General features: G+C 31.6%; 1 protein-coding gene across 1 annotated transcript in view; it reads left to right on the top strand.

The window, feature by feature from the left end:
- The first annotated feature begins 287 nt into the window (after positions 1-287).
- The window catches only part of LOC112526942 (protein ECERIFERUM 1-like), a 13,104-nt gene continuing 657 nt past the window's right edge, over positions 288-12,734 (top strand). The window contains exons 1-9 of the mRNA XM_025137389.1: positions 288-347; positions 777-1,000; positions 1,958-2,190; positions 6,455-6,674; positions 7,085-7,463; positions 7,538-7,645; positions 8,109-8,309; positions 9,292-9,393; positions 9,674-9,847. Coding sequence (XP_024993157.1) covers positions 288-347; positions 777-1,000; positions 1,958-2,190; positions 6,455-6,674; positions 7,085-7,463; positions 7,538-7,645; positions 8,109-8,309; positions 9,292-9,393; positions 9,674-9,847 — 1,701 coding nt within the window. The remainder of the gene's footprint in view (positions 348-776; positions 1,001-1,957; positions 2,191-6,454; positions 6,675-7,084; positions 7,464-7,537; positions 7,646-8,108; positions 8,310-9,291; positions 9,394-9,673; positions 9,848-12,734) is intronic.

The following is a 12,734-nucleotide window of genomic DNA, read 5'->3' as shown; positions in this document are numbered from 1 at the left end:
GTATAACATCTTTTGTTTTAATTAGAGACGTTTCAATCTTTTTGAAGGCATTTTACAATTGTATCAAGACTATGAATCGACTAAACGAATAATAAATAAAACAAACTATAACCTATATTATATTAATACTCTTATAAAATTATAACATATTTTATATACATCCACCCACACTCCTTATTCTCATTTTTCAATTTACACAAAGTACAAACCAATATATATATATATATATATATATATATATATAGCCAAGGGAAACAAAGGCATAGAAGTTAGAGTTGGGATAATCAATGGCTGCCACTCCTGGACTTCTCACAAACTGGCCATGGAAACCACTTGGAAGCTTCAAGGTACAACCATTCTTGCAGACCACCCCTCCCCTCTCTTCCTCCATGCTTTATTACTTGTACATTCCAAAATTACTTCAAATTTCATCAATACCAACCGCAAGGGTGATGCCTGATTGGTTTGAGCTTGGCTCCAAAGGTCAAAACTACCACGAGGTCCCAGGTTCAAATCCAAGAAGGAATAAAAATCCCCTTGTGGTCACGGAGGTTCAAATACGGTGACTCCGGACCATCTGCAAAGTAGGTAGTCACCCTGAGATTAGTCGGCTCGAATAGCTGGTTGGATATCCAGGTTAATCAAAAAAATATCTTAACCCTTTATTTATGCTTTAAAACATGCATATTGAATGATTATTAATGATTCTTGCATACTGTTTATGTTTCAAAACAACGGTATTAACGGTATTATTTTATTTTGGGGGATAACTGAAGTACGTGTTGCTGACACCATGGGTGGTGAAGAGCGTATATGACTACATGATTGCTGATGTCAACGAGAAAGATATAACGGCAGTCGTCATTTTCCCCTTTTTGTTGACGAGAATGCTCCACAATCAAATTTGGATTTCTGTCTCTCGGTATAAAACTACCAAGGGCAAAAACCGAATAGTTGACAAGACTATCGAGTTCGAACAAGTTGACCGTGAAACAGACTGGTCATTTCTCTCTCTTTATCTCGTACATTATAAACACGCATAACAGTTTTTTGAAAACATGTTAGGCTGGTTTAGTCATTGCATTCCCTGAAAACTTTATGCCTACCACAGAAAAAATTGATGCATGCAAAATTACCAAAATGCCCTTTGCAAGGTCTTTTTTATTCATCATTCTTAAATATGGTCGAAACAAAGAAAAATTGGTTTCGAAATAAGGTTCAAAAATAGTAAGAGGTCACTTTAAAGGGAAAATTGATTGAAAAAGGAAACGTAATTTCTAGTAATTTTGCTAACGTATTCTCATAACCTTTATTATAACGTATATAATTTGACATATTATTATATATAAAATTTTGGATTAAAAAAATATAAGTAATCAATTAATTTCTAAAAATACCAATGATTTATTTATTAAAAAAATATAGATTCAACGACTTAATCATTCATAATGAGAAAGTCTAATGGTTTTTTTCAATAAAAAAACAATTCGAAAACTTAAGGGCCGTTTATCCAAATACTTATCCGATAAGCGCTTACCGGTAGGAGTCAACACTATAATCTATTTTATCATATAAGATTGTAGTATATTAAAACGGTATCGTATGCAATAATTTACCTAATAAACACTTACCCGGGTAAGAGTCCTCACCATCACTTACCGGGTAAAACTCTCTATCCCTATCATCGCTCTTACCGGATAAGATTTTCAGCCCTTGCCATATGCATCAGGTGAGGAAAATTATCCGATCCACACTTACCGGGTAAGTAAACGGTCCCTTAATCATTTAAAATAAGAAAACTTAATAATGTTTTTATTCAAAAAAAAAAAATTAAAGAATAAACAATTCAATATAGAAAAAATTGGTTGGATTCTTTTCTAAGATTTTCCATAAAAAAATTATATATATTTAAAGCATTTAAATACATGACTTAAAACATTATTAATCGTTTGTGCAGGGATGACCAAATAATATTTAATGGGTTCTTGTTTTATGTGGTATATTACACTCGGGAGGAGGTTAAATACTTACCTTTGTGGAGGTTAGATGGTGTCATTATCGTAATTTTACTACATATTGGAGTGGTGGAATTCCTGTATTATTGGCTTCATAGAACCCTCCACCACCATTTCCTCTACAATCGCTACCATTCTCATCACCATTCCTCCGTCGTCACCGAACCAATCACCTGTAAATTTCTTTCATCTTTTGCACCATATATTATTAATTGCCTTTTTTTTTTAATTAAATATGTCTTTGTTTGAATACCGAGTAAAATGCATCAAAATATAACGAATTTTGCTTTAGTTATTATCTAACGTAAAAAAAAATTACTGGTCGTCGCAATTGGCGGACGCAATTGTAGACCCGGTCGTTGCAATTGCGGATCTGGCAGACGCAATTGTAGACCCGGTCGTTGCAATTTTTAAGTAGACAGTTTTTCAAACTATTAACTTTTGAACGTGCGTTTTGAAAGTATCCTTTGTACTTTAGTTTTTGTGTGTCGGAATTTGATGTTGGGACCTACTGTGAAGGTCACATGTTACCAAAATCACGTTTAACAACGTCCGAGATAGAAAAATAAAAGACGAATCCACATGATCTCTGATGTACTAAGGGATCTTTAGGATTGCTTAGGGATCTTTAAGATTGCTTATTTGAAACAACTTATGTGTTTTTTACAAAATGGTTTATTAACTTATTATAAGTTAGAATGATTTAACTTTTTCAAGAATTCCTTATTATCGGTTTGGCACCGGTATAAACTGTTTATCCAAACACTCAAAAATGCTTATTGTCAATGTCACACTGAAATAAGTCAATAAGTTATTTTTATAAGCAATCCCAAACACCTGTATGCAATTTACTCTTCATATAGTCCAAAGTAAAGTACAAGTTGTATTGCATGATGTACAAATTATGAAATGGTTCTATGAAACATGGTTTGGACCTTGGACCGGTGGTGTAAGGCTCTTAAAATGGAAAAAGAACCGACTTTTCATACTTTTGGGCTGAAAAATCAGAGCTCATTGATGCACAATGCAGACCTTTTCTTTGCAACAAGGTCCTTTATGCATACCTATTTATGCAGAAGGCATCATTATTTATGACTATAGTATAACTATTTATGCACAAGGTACAACTAGGGTGCGTATGGTGTATAGACATAGTAGGACGAACAGTTGTTTAACATTTGGTAAGACAGAATAATACATGATAGAACAGAACAAATAAAATACCAATTTACCTGTTTATATCTTTTGAAGGCATTTTTAGTACCTACAATTTGTTGAAATTTTTTATTTTCGTTCTTGTTATTTTGAAATTAAAATTTTCATTCCTATGTTTTATAATTAATTATTGTTTTTGTCCTATGATTTAAACTTAATTGCTATTTTTTGTACTTATGGTTTATATTTTATTTCTATTTTAGTCCCTCATACTTTAAAGTGGTGTTTAGTCTCAAGGATGAAAATAGAAATGAATTGCAAAACATAGGAATGAAAACCGTAATTTTAAAACCACATGGAGGAAATCCGTAAATCTTAACAAACTACGGGAACAAAAACGTAATTTACTCTAAACTAAAAGTTTAAAGAATATAAAATACAATAGATAAAATTTAAATAAAGAATAAACTGTAATAACTAAAAGAAAATTAAGTTTTATTTTAAGGTTATATTAGTAAAATATATGTATTTTCCACCTTGTTTAATGGGGTGGGAATGTAAAATGTCTGTTCCACTTTGTTCCTATTTATTTTATATAAATTTCATATCAAACATGGAACAGTAACCCATGTTTTGTTATCCTCAATGTTAACAAAGACAACCCTATTAGACACAAATATAGATGTTACTATATATAAAATGAAATATTTTATGAATTCATTATAATAATAAAATTTTAGATTCTTTTATATAAAATAATAATTACATTTTAAAAAAAACAAATATCTCTTTTAAACATTTGTGTTAGAAAGTTCACTGTATTTGGAGTTTTCATTCTCTTTCTTACTCTCTCATTTCAACGGAAGTTTTAAAATATTTGTTGCAAAAACAGTTTAAAATTTCTGAAAGTAAGGGTGTTTATAAGTTGAGTTGATCAGGTTGAAGACATTTGAATAACCCAACCCAATATTTGCGGTTTGAAATATCTCAACCCAACTTAATCCAAAGAAAAATGGAACCCAACCCAACCCAAACCATACGGGGTTGTCGGGTTAATACTTTGGTATATCAAAATATTCATTCAACCTTGAATATGTTGTTTTCTTTAGTCTATTCATAATTTATTTTTCATCATCAACCATTTTGTATAGCTTATTCATACTTTTTAAATTTTAAGTATATCACATTCAATTAATATTCTCAATATATATATATATATATATATATATATATGTGTGTGTGTGTGTGTGTGTGTTCACGGTTACTAAACATGTATACAAAGTAACTAGTTATATAGAGATGAAGAATATATTGAAAGTATATGTATATGAAGAGGGTACGTGATGTTGTAATTGTCTAATGTACATATTAATAGAGACTCAACAATAATATAAAATAAAAGGATATCAGTTTCATCTGTTGGGTTGGATTCAAATAAAAGTAACTCAATATCAATTCAATCCCTACGGTTTGAAGATTTTACAACTCGATTAGACATCGGGTTGCTTTGGGTTGAATTATTTCATGTTGGGGTTAGATTGATCGGGTTGGTCGGATTTTTGAACACTCGTACCTGAAAATCTCTTTTATGAAGAATTTATTAAAAGTGGTCTTAATGTTTACATAAGAGGTACAACCAAATGGGCATAGGCCCGTAGCGTACAACCATTTTACACCAAAGGTATGAAAATCAATGCACACACAAAAGGTTGGACATAAATCAATAGAAATAGAAAAAAGTTGGTGATGTAGAAATAATGAGCATAAAGGTGCACATAATAGGGTGTAAAAATGATATATATATATATATATATATATATATATATATATATACATGTAAAGAGAGAAAAATTCAATTGTAAACCGATTTTTGAGGACAAAGAGAATGTGACATGCGTCCTCGGTGTCCACATTCAGTATGAATTTTCGAATGCATTCAGTACGAATAACGAAGGTGGAGTTCATGAACTATTAATGATGAGTGATACAACATTCATGATGAATAACACACACTCATGATCCATGTTAAATTGATTCATTATCCATGACGAATAAAAAACATTCATCATTGTGAATAACATGTGGATGCAAGGGACACGTGTAGAGATGGAAATTTTACCCGTCGGAGCGGTACCATGAGTTTAACGGGGCGGGAATTCCCCATTTTGACAGGTAACAGGGCGGGGACGGGGTTTTATTTTCATACCCGAACTGGGGTCGGGATGGAGTTGGGGATGGCATTACTCACCCCTAATCCGGCCCCGATTAATATTTTTTTGTTAAATATATGTATATATTGTGTATAAATAAATATGTATATGTGTATGTATGTAGATTTGGGATCATGTGAGACCAGTTTGTTTTCGTGAGATCAATTTTTAACACTTGAAACTTCATAGCAAAACACTGTGAAAGTTCTGATTTTTTTCATCATCACATTGTTTTGTTGTGAAGTTTCAAGTGTAAAAATGTGGTCTCATGGGTCTCACGAAAACAGACTTGTCTCACGTGAATCCAACCCTATGTATGTATGTAAACATTTAGTATTAAATGACATACTTGATTTTTAATATTGGTAGTTAATAATATAGTGACGATTTATTATAATTTTGATTTTAAATTACATTGTTTTTGTAAGTAAATCGGTACCCAATAGAACCCGCTGAGGATTCCATTCCCCCGAACCTGTCGGGTAGTAACCTAGGATTCCCGACTTCTTTTAAATGAGAGAGAAATCAAACCCTAGACACGGGGCATAAACGAGGGTCGGGGACAGGGATGCATTACCTGCCCGATACCCACCCCGTTTCTATCCCTAAACACGTGTCGAGCTAGCCTTCGTCCTCCGGTTCACAACCGAAACTCGGTTTTCACTTGAACCCGCCCTGTATATATATGCACAAAGAACAACTATAAGTAAGCACAAGGTGGAACAATTTAGGCACAACGTACAACTATTTAATGCAGAATGTACAACCATCTAATGCACAAGGTACAACTGATTGTTACACAATATACAACTAAACAAGTACAAGGTACAACTATCCATGCACAAAGTACAACTATATAATCTATTCACAAAGTGCAACTATTTACTTGGAATGTACAACTATTCAATGTATAAGGTTCAACCATTCATTGCACAATGCACAAATATATGCACAAGATACACCTATAAGCACAAGGTGCAACCATCTATTTACCAGGTACAACTATCTTTGCACATGGTACAACTATTTAGTACAACAATGTACAAGTATTTATTGCACAACAATCGATGGCAGCGGTGATTCATCCATTTGCGGAGCACATGGCGTACTTTGCATTGTTCGCAATTCCGTTGACGACAATAAGCCTGACCAGGACCGCATCGTTGGCTGCATTTGGTGGGTATGTGACCTTCATCGACATAATGAATAACATGGGCCATTGTAACTTTGAGCTCATCCCCAAATCCGTCTTCGCGATCTTCCCCCCTCTTAAGTACATCATGTACACCCCATCGTAAGTCCCACCTTTTTACGTGATTTATATAGTATACGTGGGAAGAATCACCAACGGATTTTTAGAATAATTAAATTCCAACATCTACTGAAATTTAAAAAAATGATCCTTTTGATTTTTAAAATACAGAAACCAATTATTGTCGTAAAACCATAAGGGAAAGATCGGAGAAAAAAATCCAAAGGACTTTCATATTTTGAGCGATGAAGCACTTGGAATTTTTTTTGTTACATACTTTGATCTAAATGTTTGAGATATCAAATCTAAGCTACCAAAAATGACAGTTTTAAAAGTACACTTAACAAAATAAAAAATCAGCTCAAAGTATGTTATATTTTCATGCAATTTGCTCCTATTTATTTAACTTATATAGGAACTTATTTGAGTTTTAAAATGTTTTTTTCCCATAGGTACCACTCTTTGCACCATACTCAATTTCGAACAAATTACTCACTTTTCATGCCGTTATACGATTACATATACGGTACGATGGACAAGTCTACTGACATACTGTACGAGAAATCACTGTGTCGAAAAGAAGAATCACCAAACGTAGTGCATTTAACGCATCTAACAACACTGGATTCCGTCTATCACATGAGGCTGGGGTTTGCCTCCTTGGCTTCTAAACCGCATACTTGTTCAAAATGGTATTTGTGGATACTATGGCCGGTTACGATTTGGTCCATGTTGATCACTTGGATTTATGGAAAAACGTTCGTCGTCGAAAGAAACGTCTTCAAAAACCTCAAACTACAAACATGGGCGATACCAAAATATCGGATACAAGTATGCATTTTGATCAACTTCTCTTTTTGTTTTGTTTCAAGATTTCTAATGCATTTGTATGTGTTTATTTGTAGTACCTTATTGAATGGCAAAGAGAAGCTATTAATGGCTTAATTGAGGCAGCCATTCTAGAAGCTGAAGGGAAGGGGATAAAGGTGCTTGGTCTTGGTCTACTCAATCAGGTCTTACACATAATCTTTGCAACAACCAATGAATACAATGTGTATTCCATATACTCATAATGAATTACGATGAATACTCATAATTAACTAATGAATATTCATATATGAATATTCATTTGCGTTAGGAGATTTGGGTCCCATAAGAAATCATACAGACTTCGATACGAATTCAGTATGCCCCTAGGATCCCGCAACCGTTAGGGGTGCAAAACCCTTGACCCCCGAGTTCTAGCTAGTTTATACAAATGTGACCTTCAAATCTCCTGACCCGTGTTATAGCTTAACTAACAACACCTTCGTTCTCTTGCAAATCCAATTACACCAAACAGCCCGAGAATTTCACTAAAATCACCAACGATTGGTTCTTTAGTTGTCAAAATATTTACGATTCTCAAACTAACCACCACCTGTATATATATGTACTTAAAAATTAAACTTTATTAACATTTTAATGGGTTCTTAGGGGGAAACATTGAACAGAAGTGGGGAGTTCTTCGTAAGGAGAAATCCTGGGCTAAAAGTGAGGGTGGTGGATGGGAGTAGTTTGGTAGTTGCAGTGGTCTTAAACAGCATTCCAGCAGGCACAACTGAAGTTGTTTTTAGGGGAAACTTCAACAAGGTTGCGTCCTACCTTGCGCTTGCTCTATGCCGCAGGGGCATCAAGGTGATTTCACTTATCGAACGTATGCACGTATATAAACGCACGTCTGTGCGATTTCTCAGAATCTCTGAATCCCGATATCCATGCATCACAAAACCATCCTACAGTTACTTGCATGCATCATAAAATCATGTTTGTTAACTATAAACTAGCTTGTTTTTAGCTTATTGAAAAAGACGTGTATTTAAAAAGCTACTTCAGATGTCTTATTGGGTTTTTCTATCCCTTTTATCAAATTATGTCCCTTGTATTTTACATAAATACCCCTTTATATTCACTTTTTAGTTCATTTGATATTGTCATATATCTTATCAACTAGTTTTTACCAAAAATTGCTACTTTATTAGCTAGTTTATCAAAACTTTTCGGTGAACAAGTAGTTCATCAAACCACTACAACAAAATTGGGTTATAGGACTAATTTCTAAGCGTCCTAATAAACCTCTTTATAGGACTTAATTTATAGGACCAAAAAAATAAAACGTCCGCGTTGTAATAAGTTTATATGACGTTTTTTAGAACAATTTTAATATAAAGCGTCTCATTAGCAACTTTATAGGACACTATTTGAAAAACTGTCCTATAAAAACAAATGTCCTATAAAAAAATCAAGTTTATAGGACACTTTCTTAAAAGTGTCATATAAAGTTGCTAACACGACACTTTGTATTAAAAATATCCTAAAAACCTTGTTAAGACGTCCAAAAGCGTCATATAAACTTATTACAACACTTTTAGATATGACATTATATATTTTGGTCCTATAGATTAAGTCCTATAAAACGGTCTATTGAGATGCTTAGAGATTGGAGGTGTCCTATAACCCCAATTTTGTTGTAGTGAACGTAGCCAAAATCTTCTTTAAAGTTTTAGATTAACGCTCTAAAAAATAGAGTTGCATCCAGAAAAAAGAGATGTTTGTAGCATAAAACAATCGTAAAATCGGAATATGTATCAATTTTAGATATTTCTTGGTTTTATCACAGGTTGGTATATCTCAAAAGGACCATTACCAAATGTTGAAATCCAAGCTCAAATCGACAGACGACCAAGAAAAGTTGTTCCTTTCACAGACTTACTCTCATAAGGTAAGTTATCTTCTCGTGATCATCTCAAATAGCAAATAATCATAAATTTCCAACAACAATTGCTCAAATATTGCATCATTCACACGGGAGATGATGCTTTTTTTTTTTTTTTTTGAAGTATATAATATTTATATACTACAAATCGTTATGCATATTCCTAACATCTGGTGAGTTTTGAACCCTTGACCTTATGAAACCGTAAACCCAAGTGCCATAGGGCCAATTACCCTTTGGTTCAAATGGAATGTTAGTTGCTAAAAGATTGTGTTTTGTGATGAAGATATGGGTTGTGGGTGATGGAGTGAGCAAAGAAGAACAAATGAAGGCATCAAAAGGAACCCTAATCATTCCTTACTCTCAATTCCCTCCAAAGAAAGTGTGCAAAGATTGCTTTTACTACACCACACCATCAATGTTGGCTCCCAATTATCTTGAGAATGTTGATTCTTGTGAGGTTTGTACCACCAACTACAACTTTTTCATAAGTTAAAAAAATATAAAATTTACCATAATAAAACTGGTTTTTAGGATATCTTATTGCGTTCTAATAGAGTATTTAATGAAAATTTAAGTGTATAATTATCAGAGTTGTGTTTTTTTTTTTTATCTAAAGACGTCATGATAAGTTGTTAGGGCAAAGTTAGATGACCTAACAAGTTTCGAAAAACCTAATAGGTTACAAAAAAATACATCTTATTAAATTTTTTATATGATACTTTAAGTCTAATTAGCCTTTCATATATATATATATATATATATATATATATATAGGGTATATTTCTTTTACAACCTTGTACATTTGTACAACCTTTGCAACCCAATTAATTGAGATATTTATAGAAATGATTGGATTTCATTTATTATGATTTGAATATTTATGGAATATGAATAGAGTTTATTAATTTGAATATTTATGGAATATGAATAGAGTTTATTAATTATGATTAATACTTTATATATATATATATAGGATTGGGTTCAGGTGAGACCAAGAGCTTTTCGTGAGACCCGTAAGACCAATTTATGTTCATTGATCAACTTTATAAGCTAATAATCTAATGGTCTAAAATTGTACGGTGACAAGTTTGTGATTATTGAGAAGTCTCGTGGCGTTTATGAATGTTCCGATTATCATATTGTAGATCTAATCCAAGGGTTGAGAATTGGTCTTACGGGTCTCACGAGAAACCCTTCGTCACACACACAGATATATATATATATATATATTTATATATATATATATATTTATATATATATATATATATATAACCAAAAGTTATTTTGAGAGGTGGTAAATATTTGAGAAGTAAAGAAGTGATCATAACCCTCCATACGGTCAAGATCGGATTTTACTGGTCAACGATTACGGCTTTGACTTGTCAAAAATTGGGGTTATGTGAGAAATAGAAGGGGTAATTTTGTAACTTTTACAAATAGACGGCAAGCGGGTTCATATGCGAACCCATATGATTCACATATGAACTATATGTTCATATGTAAACCCGTGTAATTCACATATAAAATAGGTTAACTGATTCACATATGAACTATTTTAACTGATTCACATATGAACCTGTGTGATTCACATATAAACTAATTAATTGATTTTCACATATGAACCATTGTGATTCACATATGAACTAATTAATGAATTAGTTCATATGTGAATCATAATGGTTCATATGTGAAAATCAATTAATTAGTTTATATGTGAATTAGTTAAAATCACACAATTAATTAGTTAAAATATGAATCAGTTAAATAGTTTGCAAAAAACTAATTAATGAAGTCACATATGAACATAGAGTTTATATTTATAAAAGTTATGAAACTATCCCTTCATCTTCCGCATACCCATGCGAGGAACTATCCCGTGCTTCACGGCCAAAGTCTCAAATGTTGGCTAGATGAAAAGCTAGAATCACTTCCTTACTTCTTAAATGAACATTTCCACACGCATACACACACATATAGAAGAAAGATCGTGCGAGAAAATGAGAATAAATTAAGTCACATAATCCATTAATTCAAAAATAACATAAATAAAAAATAAAAATAATTTTAAAAATTAGGATAATTATCATCTGAATCGGATAAATCTTTGAAAATATAATTTTATTATTTAGATTTATTTATTTTTTAATTTAATAAATACATAATTATTTTATAAAATTTTATATAACTATTTTTCTATATATATTTTGATAATGAAAAAAATCAAAATTTTCATCAAATATCATTGTGATATCTACAATTAATTTATAATATTTTTACCATTTTTCCTGTAATTTTTGGATCTATATTCTAAATCACATGTGATAAAAAAAACTTCGTTTAATATATGATATATTACATATCACATATAATCAATATGATTCACTATGTGAATTTTTGTACATTTCATATATGATAATATATGTTTGAATACAAATGTGTATTATCACATGTGATAATATTTACATCACAAAAGATCTATATATGTACCATTATCACATATGATTAACATATGAATTGATTGCAGATATCACATGCGATATTTGATGAAAATTGTGAAATAATTTTATCAAAAGTATATCTAATTTTTTTATATAAAACTTACCAAAAAAAGTTATTAATTAATTATAATTAAAATAAATAAATAAATAAATCTAACAGATATAATGAGATTTTTAAGAATTTATTCAATTCAAAATGATAATTATCCTAACTTCTAACTATTTTTCATTTTTTATTTATGATATTTTTTAATTAATGGATTGTGTAGCCCATGTTTCTTCTCGTCTTCTTAGAAATTGATCATCTTCTCGTTTGACAATGCCCATATATATATATAGGTGGTTTACTTCGCAAACTAAGTCATTTATACAAATCATTCTCATTTTTCGATTTCATTGTTTAATTTAATGAAATTGTTTCATAAATTTGTTTAACCTGATGAAATTGTTTCTTATATTTTGTTTCTATGTAAAAATGAAATTGTTTGATGTATTTATCATTTTGATGAAATTTGTTTTTTAAAATTAACATAATGAAGATGATAATATCCATAATTAATACCCTCCACGGTAAAAATGACTAATCAACATTCATAATTAAAAAAGTGGGAAAAAGTTATGATTGGTTGAATGAGGTTTGCACGATTTATACAAATGGGGAGGTTTGTTCTTGATCACTTTTAATCTCATGTTCACCCATGAATTGCGATTTAGAAGGGAATTGATCTGATGCATCTCGATGCACCTAATTAGTGTTGACATTTAATTAGAATTGGTCCAAGGTGGATATCTCTTCTTATATTTCTCACCATAGCTTCTCTTCTCACCGGAACTCAACAACCCCCC

Source organism: Cynara cardunculus (assembly GCF_001531365.2).
Source record: "Cynara cardunculus var. scolymus isolate 2C chromosome LG 14, CcrdV1, whole genome shotgun sequence".
NCBI classification, from domain to species: Eukaryota; Viridiplantae; Streptophyta; class Magnoliopsida; order Asterales; family Asteraceae; genus Cynara; species Cynara cardunculus.
The sequence above is the reverse complement of the archived record's forward strand: the minus strand, read 5'-3'. Positions and strand labels throughout refer to the sequence as shown.